Source organism: Cavia porcellus, unplaced genomic scaffold (genome assembly GCF_034190915.1).
Source record: "Cavia porcellus strain 051 isolate PalLab524CR breed Dunkin Hartley unplaced genomic scaffold, mCavPor4.1 scaffold_15, whole genome shotgun sequence".
In the NCBI taxonomy this organism is placed as follows: Eukaryota; Metazoa; Chordata; class Mammalia; order Rodentia; family Caviidae; genus Cavia; species Cavia porcellus.
In genome coordinates, this window is record NW_026947498.1 from 5,334,646 (window position 1) to 5,348,141 (window position 13,496).

Genomic DNA, 13,496 nt, shown 5'->3' on the forward strand with positions numbered 1-13,496 from the left:
AGTCAGCCTGGGGCCTTTTTATAAGACAAATTTCTTTATATTGGCATCCAGCTTTAGAATCATTTTTAAAATGCTTCATAGAACATTGAGTTCTGGAGAGGTACAGTGAGTTTTGCAAGGTGTCATTGCAAGTGAAAGGTGAAACTCAAGTGGGAACTTAGCACTGGATGGTAGCTATGTTCAAGGATGAGGAGTTTGTTAGTGTTCTCCTCTTGGGTCATTCCTCACTTGGCATTTGGACAGTACCCTGCACATATTTGTAGAATCGATGCATGACAGAATTCTGAATACCAAAATCCAGATTAGAATACTGGTTTTCCAGACATATTCTTGTAAATTTTAATCTTCTATCAAGTTTTTAAAAGAGTGGGCTCGATGTAGTTGTACACACCTGTAATCCCAGCACTCAAGAGGCTGAGGCAGGAGGATTAATGTGAGTTGAAGGCCAGCCTAGGTTACACAGTGAGTTCAAACCCAGCCTGACTATATAGCAAGACCCTGTCTCAAAAGTAAAATAGATATAAATAAAGGGTCTTGAAACTTTCTGAATTATTTTGACAGCTTTTAGAGAACATTTGTTGCTGGCTTAGTTTGTCAAACAAAATATTCACTCCTATTTCTTAATTGGGATGTTTCATGATGTCATGATTACAGAACTACACACACACACACACACACGTGCGCATGCACATGCACACGTGTCTGAACTCAGCTGATGACCCCAGAGGACACTTAGGCGTGAGCTTTCTGGGTAGCTGTACCTGTTTGGTCCTGGGCCCATGAACTTAAGCCAGCTTGGTCCTCGTGACTCCCCTCACTGACTGCGGGAACCTGCCAGCCTCTGCCTGCCTCCTCTCTGTGCTAAGGCTTGGAAGCTCTGCAGGGTACTCCAGGTGTCAGGAGCAGGGCTCTACCCTCTAAGGAGAACTAGGGTTTAGTGCAATGCCTACACTTAAACCAAGCCTACACTGTCCAGATTAAAAGGCCCTTGAATGAGTGCTTAGCTTCACAATGTACCCTGCACCCACATAAGCACGTCCCGTGATGCTCTTGGTACAAGCTGATCTTTCCTAAAAGCGGCATTTAGTTTTGATGTAGTACTTGCTCCTGAACTGTCAGTGAATTGGAATGTGTTTTGTAACACATGTAGTACAGAAGAAAGGGATCTGGCGCCGCTGTCGCCAGGTCAGGTGCAGTGGTTTGCCCTGAGTTCCAGCTTCGTTGACAGTGTATCATCTCTGTAGTGGAGACGCTGTGCCTCAGATGGGAGTTTGGTTTGTGAGTAGCTAGGAGAAGGGTTAGCTGAGCTAGCTCCAGGTTTGGTATTGCTAGCTTTCTCCATCTAAAAGTTTATGTATTGTTTTGTTTTGTGGCAAGGTCTTGTTACATAGTTATATAGCTGGCTTTGAACTCACTATGAAACAGGCTGGCCTCTAACTCACGGTGATCCTCCTGCCTCAGCCTCCCGATTGCTGGGATTACAGGCCTGTACCACCATACCTTGCTCAAAAGTTCATATTTGATATAAAGGATTTCCCAAATCTTGGAGTCAGCAAGGATTTTGGTTCAGTAGCAGAAAAACATGACAAGACAAAATCTTTACCTTTGCAATTCAGTAAAACTAATGATTTTCAGATATTTTTAAAGCCAGGAACTACATGTAGAGATAAAATTATTAAAAACTGATTGAAGGGGTGAAGGGTAGCCTCACTGCACCCCTTATTTGTGCCTGTGCTCCTCAGAAGTGTGGGGAAACTGCTTCATAGACTGATCACTGCTTCCAGCTTTCAGACCATCTCAGTGTCCTAATGTAGGCCAGTGGTGGCGAACCCAGGGCACAAGAGCCATAGTGGGCTGTGTGTGTCCTCAAAGGCTGCCTAGGTTTCACCATTACTGGTGTGGGGTGTGCCGTAACTTAGAGACTATGACTGTGTGTTTTGAAAAATTAAGTCACTTACGGACAATGCATAATTTTTATATTGTATTTGGCACAAAATTGTATTTTATACTTTCTTAGTGAACTATAGCAAAAGTTAAATTCTTTGTGGGGAGTATCAAAAGTTTTAAGCCTCTAGATAATTTGTTTCCTAAGGTATTAACATTTTCTTACTTATTTCCCATGGATGGGGCCCTAATCTAACCTTTTAAGGGGTTCATTTTCAAACAATAGAGTTTTCCTTATCTATTTTCTTTAACTGAAGTAGACTTTTGAGGAAAAAATTAAACTTATCTTTCTGGAATAGGGTCATTATCGTTACTGTACTGCTCTTTCTCTGCTGGGAGAATATGACTGGGCCCTGCAAGCAAACCTAAAAGCTCAAAAGCTCTGTAAGAATGACCCTGAGGGGATCAAGGATCTCATTCAGCAGCATATAAAGTTACAAAAGCAGATAGAAGACCTACAAGGTATTTGCCTAAGATTCTTTGGGGTGTGGTTGAATTCTCTTGAACGGAGCAGAAGGTGGATTTCTTGAATTAATGGCCGGCAGTGAATCAGCCCTCGGACATGGTTTGTTCTTGGTTTTATTTCCTTGGTCCGTCCAGTCACTGCAGTGTCCCATTTCTCTCTGTGTAGAATTCTGTTAGGACTGTGCTCCCTTAGATAATGCGAAATGATTGTAGTTTTTGTTTGAAACAGATAGCAACCAGTTTATCATTTATTCTTCTGTAGACAGTTACCATTTTCAGAAACTTTGAATAAATGGTTTTTTGAAAGAAATTATTTTAATTTTTCCATGATTAATTTCTAAAGAAGAGACTTTGAAGTAGAGTGGTTGGCGATGGTGCACCAAGTTTTGCTAATTCTGTGGAATAGTGAACATCTGCATGCATATACGCAGATACCAAACCTACCACCAGGGGAGGAGTCAGGTTCATTCTACACCTCCTTCCTTCTCCAGCCTGAGAGTTTCTTACTCAGCACTGTTAGAGTCTCTCCTGCGGCTCTCTCCTCGGGGTACGTAGTCTCCGTAGAGCCGAGCTGAGCTCCTCTATGTCACTAGCAGTGTCACGTAGCACAACCTGGCTCCAAGGCTGTGAGCTCCATCAGGGCCAGTAGCACCCTTACCCAGATGTCATAGTGCTCTCATCTTGCAGCCAACACGTGCAGCGGCTGTCAGACAGGTACAGAATTGTAAAATTAGGTTTATTTTTCAGCTTTCTAAATTTGATGTTCTTAACTACAGCTTAAGGGAAGTTTAAGTGTCTTGAAGTCTGTATTGCTAATCCATTGATTAGTGTGTGTGTGATTGACTTTTATAGGTCGAACACCAAATAAGAACCCAATTAAAGCTTTTTATGAAAGCAGGTGAGTTAATATCAGGTCAGTAGCTGCTACTTGGAATGCCTTTGCCCGATAAATTTAAAAACCACTTTAGGAGCTAATGACTACTGCAGTAAAGTTGAGGAGGGGAGGAAGGGGAGATTTTATGACCTGTGAGGGTTACTTTTCAATGTCAGCAGGATGAGTAGCCTGAGCCTGGGGGAGAGAGGCTGAGGCGCTGGAGTAGCCGGTGCTTAGTGACATCCACTGGGCCTGGTGGTGCTAACAGAGGGAGCTGTGCCTCACATGCCTGCTTCTGCCCTGGACATCAGCCTCAGACCCCCAGTGTCTCTCAGAGGCTACAGCAGACTTGGTGATGCTCTCAAGAAAGCAAGTAAAATACCATTAGCATACCTCACAGAACCAGAGAAAACATTCCTAAAATTCATCTGGTCAATAAGAGCAAGGCAGGAGGCATCATAATCCCTGACTTGAAATTATACTGCAAAGCTACTGTGATAAAATCAGCAGGGTACTGGCAAAAAAATAGACCTGAGAATCAATGGAACAAATTAAAAGATACAGACACAACTACAAAGACACTCAGCCATTTTATATTTGACAAAGGGGCCAAACATGTTCACTGCAAGAAGGATAGTCTCTTTAATAAATGTTGCTGGAAAACAGGCTCTCTACATACTGAAGATCCATGCCTATTGTCATGCACTAAACCAAAATCAAAATGGATCAAAGATCTAAATATTAAAACAAACACTACCTCTACTGGAAGAGAAAGGTAGAAATCTCAAAGACACAGGTGTAAATAGGGATTTCATGAACAAAACCCAGACTTCATGGGAAATGTTTGAAAGAATCAACAACTGGGCTCCCATCTTATTAAAAAGCTTTTACACAGCAAAAGAAACCACCAACAGAGTGAAGAGACAACCCACAGAGTGAGAAAAAGTTTAGCCAGCTGTTCCTCAGAAAAAGAACTTCTATCTAAACCATACAAAAAAAATTGAAAAAAATCAGACCCCCTCCCAGATTCAAAGACTCAATCCAAAAATGGGTATCTGAGATTAATATGTACTTCTCAGGTGAAGAAATAGAAATTGTAAATAAATATGTGAAAAAATGTTCAGTATCACTGATCACTTGAGAGATTCAAATTAAAACAACACTGAGATTCCACCTCACACCAGAAAGAATGGCTACCATCAAGAAATCAACCAATAACAAATGCTGGAGGATCTGTGAGGAAAAAAGAATCCTGCTCCACTGTTGGTGGGAATGTAGACTGGTGCAACCATTGTGGAAATCAGTGTGGGGATTCCTCAGAAAACTAGGATTAGAGGTCCAATTCAACCCTGCTATTCCCCTTCTGGGTATCTTCCCAGAAGAATCAAAAACATCACACCACAATGATATATGTGCACCCATGTTTATAGCAGCACATCCAAATCTTGGAAACAATCCCAAAGCCCGTCAACTAAGGAATGGATAAAAAGATGTGATATAAAAATACCATTGTAAAAGTACAGTGGAGTACCACTCAACCATAAAGAATGATGAACTTCAGACTTTTATAGGTAAATGATTGCAACTTGAGACCACACTCATAAGTGAAATAAATCAGTGTGTGTCAACATTGTGTCATCTCCCCAATGTGAGAAGCTGAAAGAGTATAAGGTGTGAAGTGTACAGTAGATATTGTAAAATGGGAAGAAATTGTTCACAAGGAAAAAGAAACTAGAATGGCGAAGGGGAAAAGGAAGGAAGGGAGAAGGGAAAAATACAAATCAGCTATAGTATTCGTGTCTCTTAGTTCATTGAAAAGGAAGGTTTGTGCTAATATTGATTGGAGAAATTTTTGTGCTCATATCTTGTAACATGAGCAGCTGCTTTAAAGGTAATGTGTAATAACTATTGTTATTCTCTATTATTTTGTTATGAAATTTTGGTTTTTTTTTTTTTTTTTTAGCTCACTTTGTAGCCCAGCCTGGCCTCAAACTTGCAGGAATCCTCCTGCTTCAGCTTCCCAAGTACTGTGAGACAGTCTTGCTATGTATGTAGCCCAGACTGGCCTAAAACTCACAGTGATCCTTCTGCCTCAGCCCCCTGAGTGCTGGGGTGACTCCGTGCTAGCCTACAACTTGTTCATTAGAACTAATCTGTAAAAGTGCTTACTGTTAGAAATACACTGACCATTTCTTTCATCCCCTCAGGGCCCATTTGACTAGGAATCTACCGGCACCTGCTTTTAGTACATCACTGAGCTTTGTGGAGAAGGGAAGAGACTGCGGAAAAGCAAACCAGAAAATGGCGTACGGAGGCAGTGAAAACATACGGGTAAGTTCCGGTAAAAATGGGCACCATTTCAAGTACAAGGCCCTCCAGTTTTCAGAGTTTTGTTTTGTTTTTTGAGGCAAGGTCTTGCTATGTAGTGCAGGCTGGCTTTGAACTCAGTGATCCTGCTGCCTCAGCCTCCCGAGTGCTGGGATCACGGGCATGAACCACCACAGCCAGCAGTATCCACATGTTTGTAAAATACTTCTGCAGAGTACAGTTCTACTGTTTAGTTTGAGTGCCCTCTATCTGCATGCCCTAGCAGCCTCTTAAGGATAAGTGACAATGGTGGCCGAGTCACCCCTGGCCCTCATCATGTTTTCAATTGTGTTTGCCTCCCTTCCTTCTCCAGTCAGCGTGGCTGCCTGGCAGGGCGCTCGTCCACTGCCCCTGAGGGAGGTGCCCACCTCCACCCAGGATGCTGCTGCAGCCTCTGTTGCTCCGGGTGGCACTGGCTCAGCCCTGGGTTTGCTGACAGCTGTGCTCGGAAGTCCCAATCCGGTGTTTCCATGGTCCCTGAGCCTCCAGGCTTGTGATGGACATCCTGTAGAGAGGGGTCTGAGTTCTTTTCTGACCCATGGTACGCACGAAGCTTAGCAGCTGTCACAAGGGCCACCTTTGTATTTCTCTTCCAGGTTTGAGAAAAGAGAAAAAAAGTGGTATTTTGGCATGGGGTGGGTGATAGGCGTTTAAGCTGAGTCTTTATTTTTTAAAGGACTGCATAGTCCTTTTCTGAATAGTATGGAAAATCTCCAGGAGGTGGCTTTCTGTTAGGGAGAACCATTGTATTCATGCAGGACAGACACTGGGTGAACGGCCACCGGCTTGGGTTCCCTTCCGAGCATCACCAGGAGCACTGCTGTTCACAGACTTGTTGTTTATCTTGATTTCTTGTCATTAGTTATCGTTTTGTTGGCTTGTCTGTACATTGAGGCTCCGTGACCACCTGCACTTTTAAGGACCACCTGCGTGAACCTAGCTTGTTCTATTCTAAAGTCTGTTCTGTTATGTAGCTGTTGAATTCTTCCTGCCTGTACAGTTTTAAAGATCTCACTAGTTTTATTTTTGTGAGCAGGAATATGAGTATTTCAGATTCGATGATTGTGACTGCCAGTCTGAATTTATACAAACACCAAGTGAGTATTTTTCAGTGTTGTCCAAAGTGTTATGCTCTCATGCTGGCGCAGGCCTCTCTTTGCTTTGCTCTCGCTCTGCTTTTATTGTATAATGTTTCTGTGTTGACGAGCCTCCCACCAGAATAATGAAACACCAGACGGTGCTCGGCACATCCCCTCCACTTCCACTGCCCTGACCCGGCCGCTCTCCCCACTCCGCAGCTTTGAGTGTGCCGTTCCCCTGCATCTGTAAACACTTCCCGTACCTTGCCTTTGCAGCCTTTGCCACCGATGGCCCTCTGCCTTGATATTTCCAGCCATTCTAGAGACCCTCAGCAAGCTCGCGGGTTCTCTTACCATCTAGGATTCTTACCTGTTCCTCAAAACTAAACACTAACTAAACACCAACACTGAGTCCTCACTGGTGCTTTCCCAGCTGCTCCCTCCAAGTGCTTTCTGCCTTTCATGAGTTACAAGAGAATGCACTAACTGGAAGTAACATGCTGATAATGACACACTACGGTCTTTGTAACCATAATTGTTTTTATTTACTGGAGCAATTGATCCTTTCTTGCCATTAAGTGACCTGAGAGTACGAGCTGTTGCCTGTATCTCTGTATCTGCTATGTGCCTAAATACTTTTATTGTTGGAATTTATCCTTCCTTTTCTTTTTTTGGCTTTTTTGAGTCTCCCTATGTAGTTCAGGCTGGCCTTGAGCTTACTAAGCCCAGGCTGGCCTTGAACTCACAATGATCCTCCTGCCACAGCTTCCCAAGGGCTGGGTTACAGGGAACACCCCCATATCTGGCTTATAGTTTGTCTTTATAATAATTTCATAGCACACACAAAATAAATAACCATCATCACTATCTGCTTTTTTGGCTTTTCTGATTATGATTGCACTTACACGCAATATTTCTTTCTAGCTTTCTTATTCCCATATACTTGTATTTTTACTCTCAGGTACAGATTTTTATGTTCATATTTCAGGAACAAATTCTTTTTATTGACAGGTCATCCTCCAAGACATAGAGGAAGACATAGATCCAGAAACAATGACTCAGACAAAGTCAAGTATGTTTTTCTCTAATTTTATAGGAATGTTGATTGAGATTACATAGGGTTTAATTTCGGGGAAATCAGCAGGTTAATAGTTCTCTTTGGGAACTTCTGTGACTCCATTTACTGAATATTTTAAGTGACCTTCAATGAATATATTTTTTCTTTAGGATTTTTTTTAAAAAGTGATTTAAAATATGTGCTTTTCTTTTTCAGCTCTAATTCAGAAGTAGCTTTGTCAATAGATTGGAAAAAGCTGTTAGAGAGAGAGTTTTCTAAAACTTCCAGAGCTGCTCAACAGGTAACGAAAAAAGCTTTCTCAGTAGAAAAAGAAAACTCTTTGAACAAGTTGTTTTGCCAAATAAAGGTCTAGTCATGGTTTAAGAAACCAAACTATCATTAATTTAAGTATTAACTTGATAATGGTTAGTCAAATGAATGGCTTAACAAATGAATGATAGAGACCATAAAATTGGTTCCCAAAGATTTAACAGTAATATTAACTTTTAAGTATTTTTGCAAAGACTTAAGTGTGCAGGTTCATTATATGTACTCTAAAATCATTAAAGAGCAAACTTTTTATTTTTTGAATGATTAAACATAACCAGATAAACTGTATATAGATAAAATACTGTGTCTATAAATCTTTAAATGGTGCTTATTGATGAAAATGTATATTCACATAGAAACAAGGGTACTCGTTTCAAAATATGTGTTGTCATTTAAAAATTCAGTTAATTATTTTAGGTCTACATATCTTACAAATGATTGGACCAAGTTTCTGTAACTATTTGCATAAAAGCATTTTTAGAATATGTGATTATTGGATATATTTGAATTGTATGTTCTTATATTGATTTTACTAACTCTAAAAACCCAAAGGACTTAATAGAAAAGATACTCTGTTGGAGATAAAAGATTATTGTGACAGTTATTTTTGTACCTCTATCTATTCACGCTACACATTTTTATTGGGAGCCCCCTTGCCCCAGTGCCAAGAACTGGAAGGCTGATGTTACTGGGATTCAAGTCAGCCTCCCCCAACAGTTGATCCCCTGGATGTTGGTCTAACAGTGCAGAAATAATTCTCAGAGAAACCGTGGATCTGTTGTCTAAAACAGGAAAGAGATTAAACTTGAATCAGCTCGTGTAAGGCTAATAGTATTTTGGGGTTAACCTACAATGTGCTGAATTCTCAAGCGCATATCTGAACTGTGACAGTAGCTATATGTGGTGAAGACTGTAACAGATACCAGGCTTGTGTGAGAGCTGCCATCTGTGCCTGTCTTTGGGAGGGGCCAGTTCTAACCTCTGATTGATTGGCTAGAAACTGTAGGAAGCTTTGGTCAATGTGTCACCAACCGCCTTCATTTTCTAGATCTTCGTTGTTAGGATCAGGGAGGAATAGAATAGTCAGATTTGATTTGCTGCCTTAGTCACAGCATGCACACATGTAGCAGAGAATAAGGCTGTTGCAGCTCTGTGTTTGGCTCCCAACTATGTAACTCTGTGACTCTGTGACTGCCATGTAACTAAAATCTGAACAAATAGTATTGCTTGTGTACAAATATATTCAAATATAATACAAAATGTTTCTCACTTTATTTAAAGGTAAAGTAGAATAATTTGGGCTTTTTTTCCTTTTGTTTTTGTAGTACTGTGATTTGAACTCAGGATCTCATGCATGGTAGGCAAGGACTATACCACTGAGCTACATCCCAGCCTTTTAAGAATTCCATTTTGAGGCAGGCTTTTGCTAATTGGCCCAACTGGCCTTGAACTTGGAATACTCAGCCTTCCAAGTGACTCTATTTTTAATATTATGTTTTTCTTTTTGCATTTAACCTATTGATGTCTTCCCCCCAAATTTTGTCTTTGTTTAAATACCTGGTAAACAGGAGTAACGATTGGAATAATCTGTTTCTTGCTTTTAATTAAGGTTTGTTTCAGGGCAGGGTGGCAGTTGTTAAACTTTAACAATAATCAGTACATAGACTGCATGTTATTCTGTGTCTGATTTTTCTAGTTCCAGCCAGATAATTACTTAAATGATGACTGGTGTCCTCCATATATGTTTTCAAAAACTTCAAAATACTGTCTCTTCAGTCTGAAAATGCAAACAAGGCTTAGCACCACATAGAATAAAATGGAGAAACCTTTTTTGTTCCCCTAGGCAGTGGCTGACATGTAGAGATGAAGACGGTAACATAGTGGTTTTTATTTTCATTGTAAGGTTTCATTCTGAAATAAGAGTATATAGGTAGGTTGGGGTATTTGTTAAAATACTTAGTCACTTACAAAATACCACTGATGATCTTAGTGCCCTAAGTTTTAAACTAAAAGATACAGGGTTGGAGTACTGAGGTAGAATTTTCCTTTGCAGGACTTTACTAACATTTTGAAAATGCTGAGAAGCTTGATTCAAGACGGTTACACGGCCTTGCTGGACCACCGCTGCCGCTGTGCCGCACAGTCCTTCTCAGAGTTGCTGAATAGCCTGGATCCCCAAAAAATAAAGGTAAGACAGCCAGGTTGTGATTAACACACCAATACTAGGACATTTCAGACACTAGTTAGAGCAAATCAAGGTTTCTGCTTGTGGTACCCGGTGTTTCCCCTTGTGGGACTGAGCAGGCCTCCTCCATGTTGTATCAGTTACACTCAGAATCTAACCCCGGGTTACACTCACTCTGTGACGGTCACTGGGTTTCATTACAACCTCCTGGCCTGATTGAAGGGAAAGTGCTGAAGCGGGAACTTGGACTCACAATAGTTACATCTTTCTACATGCAGGCAGGCGTGAGCTATGCTCACTGATACGCACAAGAATATGGCTCTAATTAACAGTTGTTCTGCTGTGCTGTGAACTATGCCTGAAGGAACTTTGACACATTGATTCTGTGTATTAAATACTTGATAGCCACAGAACAGCTTGTATTTGCAAAATATATTTTCTAACCCTATTTAATCTTTAATTCAGTCATATTGATTGAGTGAGATGTTATCATACTTCTTTTGCACTGTCGTGTTTTTAACTAAAGCATTTTTACTGACAGCAATTGAACCTGGCTATGATTAACTACGTATTAGTAGTCTACGGCCTTGCTATGTCTCTCCTTGGAATAGGACGACCTGAGGTAAGACTGGAAATAGATAATACACAATTAAAATGTGATGTGTAGCTGATGTGTTTGTAGGTACAGTCGTGGTAAATTTAGAAACTTAAGACTGAGAGAAAGGACGGGTTGGAAAGCCCAGCCTTGTGATCCTACTTACATATAGGTTCATACAGAACAGTTGTATGTATGGTTTGTAGACATCTATGCATCTTGCAAAATTTTTAAAAAGCACGGATTATTCTTAATCAGATTACAATGTATGTTCCACTTAGTGGTGGAAGAAGGGAATAGAATGGATGTGGAAAGGAGAGTTCGCTTTGTATGATGCAGTTTCATTAGAAAAGCAAAAGTAAAAGTGCTCTTGTTAATACTCTTAGTTCTGGGCTGTGAGCACGTGGCTATTGATTATTTCTGTAGGGCAGGCTTCCCATAGCTGTGCATCAGTTGGCTGTAGGTAAGAGCTTAGATGTCTCCGCCTTTGCTGGAATGCCTACTAACCTGCATTGTTTAGCTTTATAAGTTCTGTTTCCCATGTTAGTATGTGTTCTGTAAATGTTTTGGGGTGCTCTCATGTTCCTTCTGACAATGTGGGCTCTAAGTTACCTTGGTTAAAAGAAAGCTTAGGGCTGAAGATGTAGCTCAGTGGCACAACACCTGCCTAGCAAATGCAAGGTCCTGAGTTCAATTCCTGGGACCAAAAATAAGTGAATAAAGAAAAGAAAGCTTAGCCCTCAATTCCTACATAGTTAAGATAAAAGTTGCCTTTGTATTCTACTCACTCCTAGCAGTCTACAGTTCCTGAGGTTCATTTTCTTTGTTCTTGATATAACAGATGGAATGTCTTCCATTCATACCTAATTCTGCTTTCTAAGACATTGTTTGAAGTGGTATTTCATTATTTTAATTCTGTTTTGACAGCATAATAAACACTGTTTTGTCTTATCAGAATTGATGAGTTTATTGTATTTGCTATAGTATAGCAAATTTGCTACTGTATTTGCTATAGTTTTATAGTCACTATAAAATAATGACTGATTCTTAAATTATTTTTATTGGTACATTTTAGATATACATAATAACGTTCATCATTGGGAATTTGTACCTATACATGGTATATTTTACTTCTTCTGAGACTGATTTTTCAAAAAATATGCAGGTATGGTAGAACTTACAAATTTTTACTAGGTTTTTATCAGAGTAGTTCCTAAAGAAGCCACACATATGAGCCAGTACAGTCCTGGGTTCAGGTGTTTTTGTAAGGCCTCTTTTGGAAACATCCTCAGAGCTGCTTACAAGCTCCATTCCGAGCTGGCCGTCCCGTTTTTACCAGCAATAGGGTTACCAGTGTTTCTTAGAAGAGTATCTTTTGGATTTTCTCCAGAAATAAAATTTTTCAAAGCACTGAGATTTCCTACTCTTGAGAATGTTCAAGAGAATGTACTCTCGGCTCTGCCAAGTCTTTACTAAGGGCTGTTTTTAAAACAGAGCTGTGTTTATCATTTACCAAACACTGTGGCAATATCGTTGGAATTCCAATCTTCCCAAGATACAGAGTAGGATATATGTTATGGTCTGTTTGTGCCTGTAAGTTTTGTTTTTTTGTTTTTTTTAAGACCATGACTTCATGTCTTTTAATATTAGCCAGCACACACAAGGTCCCTGATGTGTACTAGTAAATGCTCAAATGGTCGGTGGTTAAACATTTTCAGAAGGGTTGGTTTGGTTGTACCCATGTGACTGAGTGACCATATAGTCAGGAATTGATACAATTTCTTTAAAAATGAAACGCAGAGCCAGGTATGGTGGTGCACACCTGTAATCTAAGCCCTTGGGAGGCGGAGGAGGCAGCAGGGTCACCCCAAGTTCAAGACCAGCCTAGACTACAGAGTGAGTCTAAGGCCAGCTTGAACTACATGGAGAGATCCTGTCTCAAAACAAAGAAATGCAGAAGATACAGTTTTCCATAACAATTTGCACAAAAATAATTAACTTTCAGATAAATTTGTTTTAGCATTTTTTAGAATAAGTAATGGTTGTTTTTCTGCTATTGAAGGAATTATCTGAAGCTGAAAACCAGTTTAAGAGAATTCTTGAATTCTATCCCAATGAGGGACTTGATTCCTTGGCCTACTGTGGAATTGGAAAAGTATATTTGAAGAAAAACAGGTTAGTAGAAATGACACTAAATTCCAAATTGATAATTCACTTGAAGTCTGGTGTGATAATAATCCATATTCTGGAATTACTGTGTTATCTTATGTGTGGCACACTATTCTAATTGTGATTTTTTTTGAGGCACTGGCATCTCAGTCTCAATAATATTAGTAAGGCAAAGCCAATCAGTATATCCCTGGTACTTCCTAATTTTGAATCTTAGAAAAAAGGCAGTACTAATTTTACATGAAGAATTACTATCCTTTAGTATATGTTATCTAATAAATGGTGACTGAATTCATAAAATCAATGCTTTAAAAATTTGATTGTATAATATTTGGGGTTAAGTATTATTTTTAAAAATCTATATAAAATTCTTTTAGTAAAAGCCACATGTATGTTCAAAAACACTGATTTAGGCATAAAAATCTCTTTGT

The 13,496-nt window shown here is 39.9% G+C and overlaps 1 protein-coding gene across 6 annotated transcripts in view; it reads left to right on the forward strand.

The window, feature by feature from the left end:
* Ttc3 (tetratricopeptide repeat domain 3) overlaps positions 1 to 13,496 on the forward strand; it is a 130,455-nt gene that overhangs the window by 67,928 nt on the left and 49,031 nt on the right. For 4 of the 6 annotated variants that reach the window (XM_063224500.1, XM_063224496.1, XM_063224497.1 and 1 more), the window contains 10 exons: positions 2,244 to 2,406; positions 3,262 to 3,307; positions 5,491 to 5,614; positions 6,687 to 6,747; positions 7,741 to 7,801; positions 8,003 to 8,087; positions 10,170 to 10,304; positions 10,843 to 10,923; positions 11,972 to 12,061; positions 12,959 to 13,071. In XM_063224500.1, the coding sequence (XP_063080570.1) occupies positions 2,244 to 2,406; positions 3,262 to 3,307; positions 5,491 to 5,614; positions 6,687 to 6,747; positions 7,741 to 7,801; positions 8,003 to 8,087; positions 10,170 to 10,304; positions 10,843 to 10,923; positions 11,972 to 12,061; positions 12,959 to 13,071 (959 nt within the window). The remainder of the gene's footprint in view (positions 1 to 2,243; positions 2,407 to 3,261; positions 3,308 to 5,490; positions 5,615 to 6,686; positions 6,748 to 7,740; positions 7,802 to 8,002; positions 8,088 to 10,169; positions 10,305 to 10,842; positions 10,924 to 11,971; positions 12,062 to 12,958; positions 13,072 to 13,496) is intronic. The other 2 variants (XM_063224498.1, XM_063224499.1) reach the window with 1 other exon arrangement.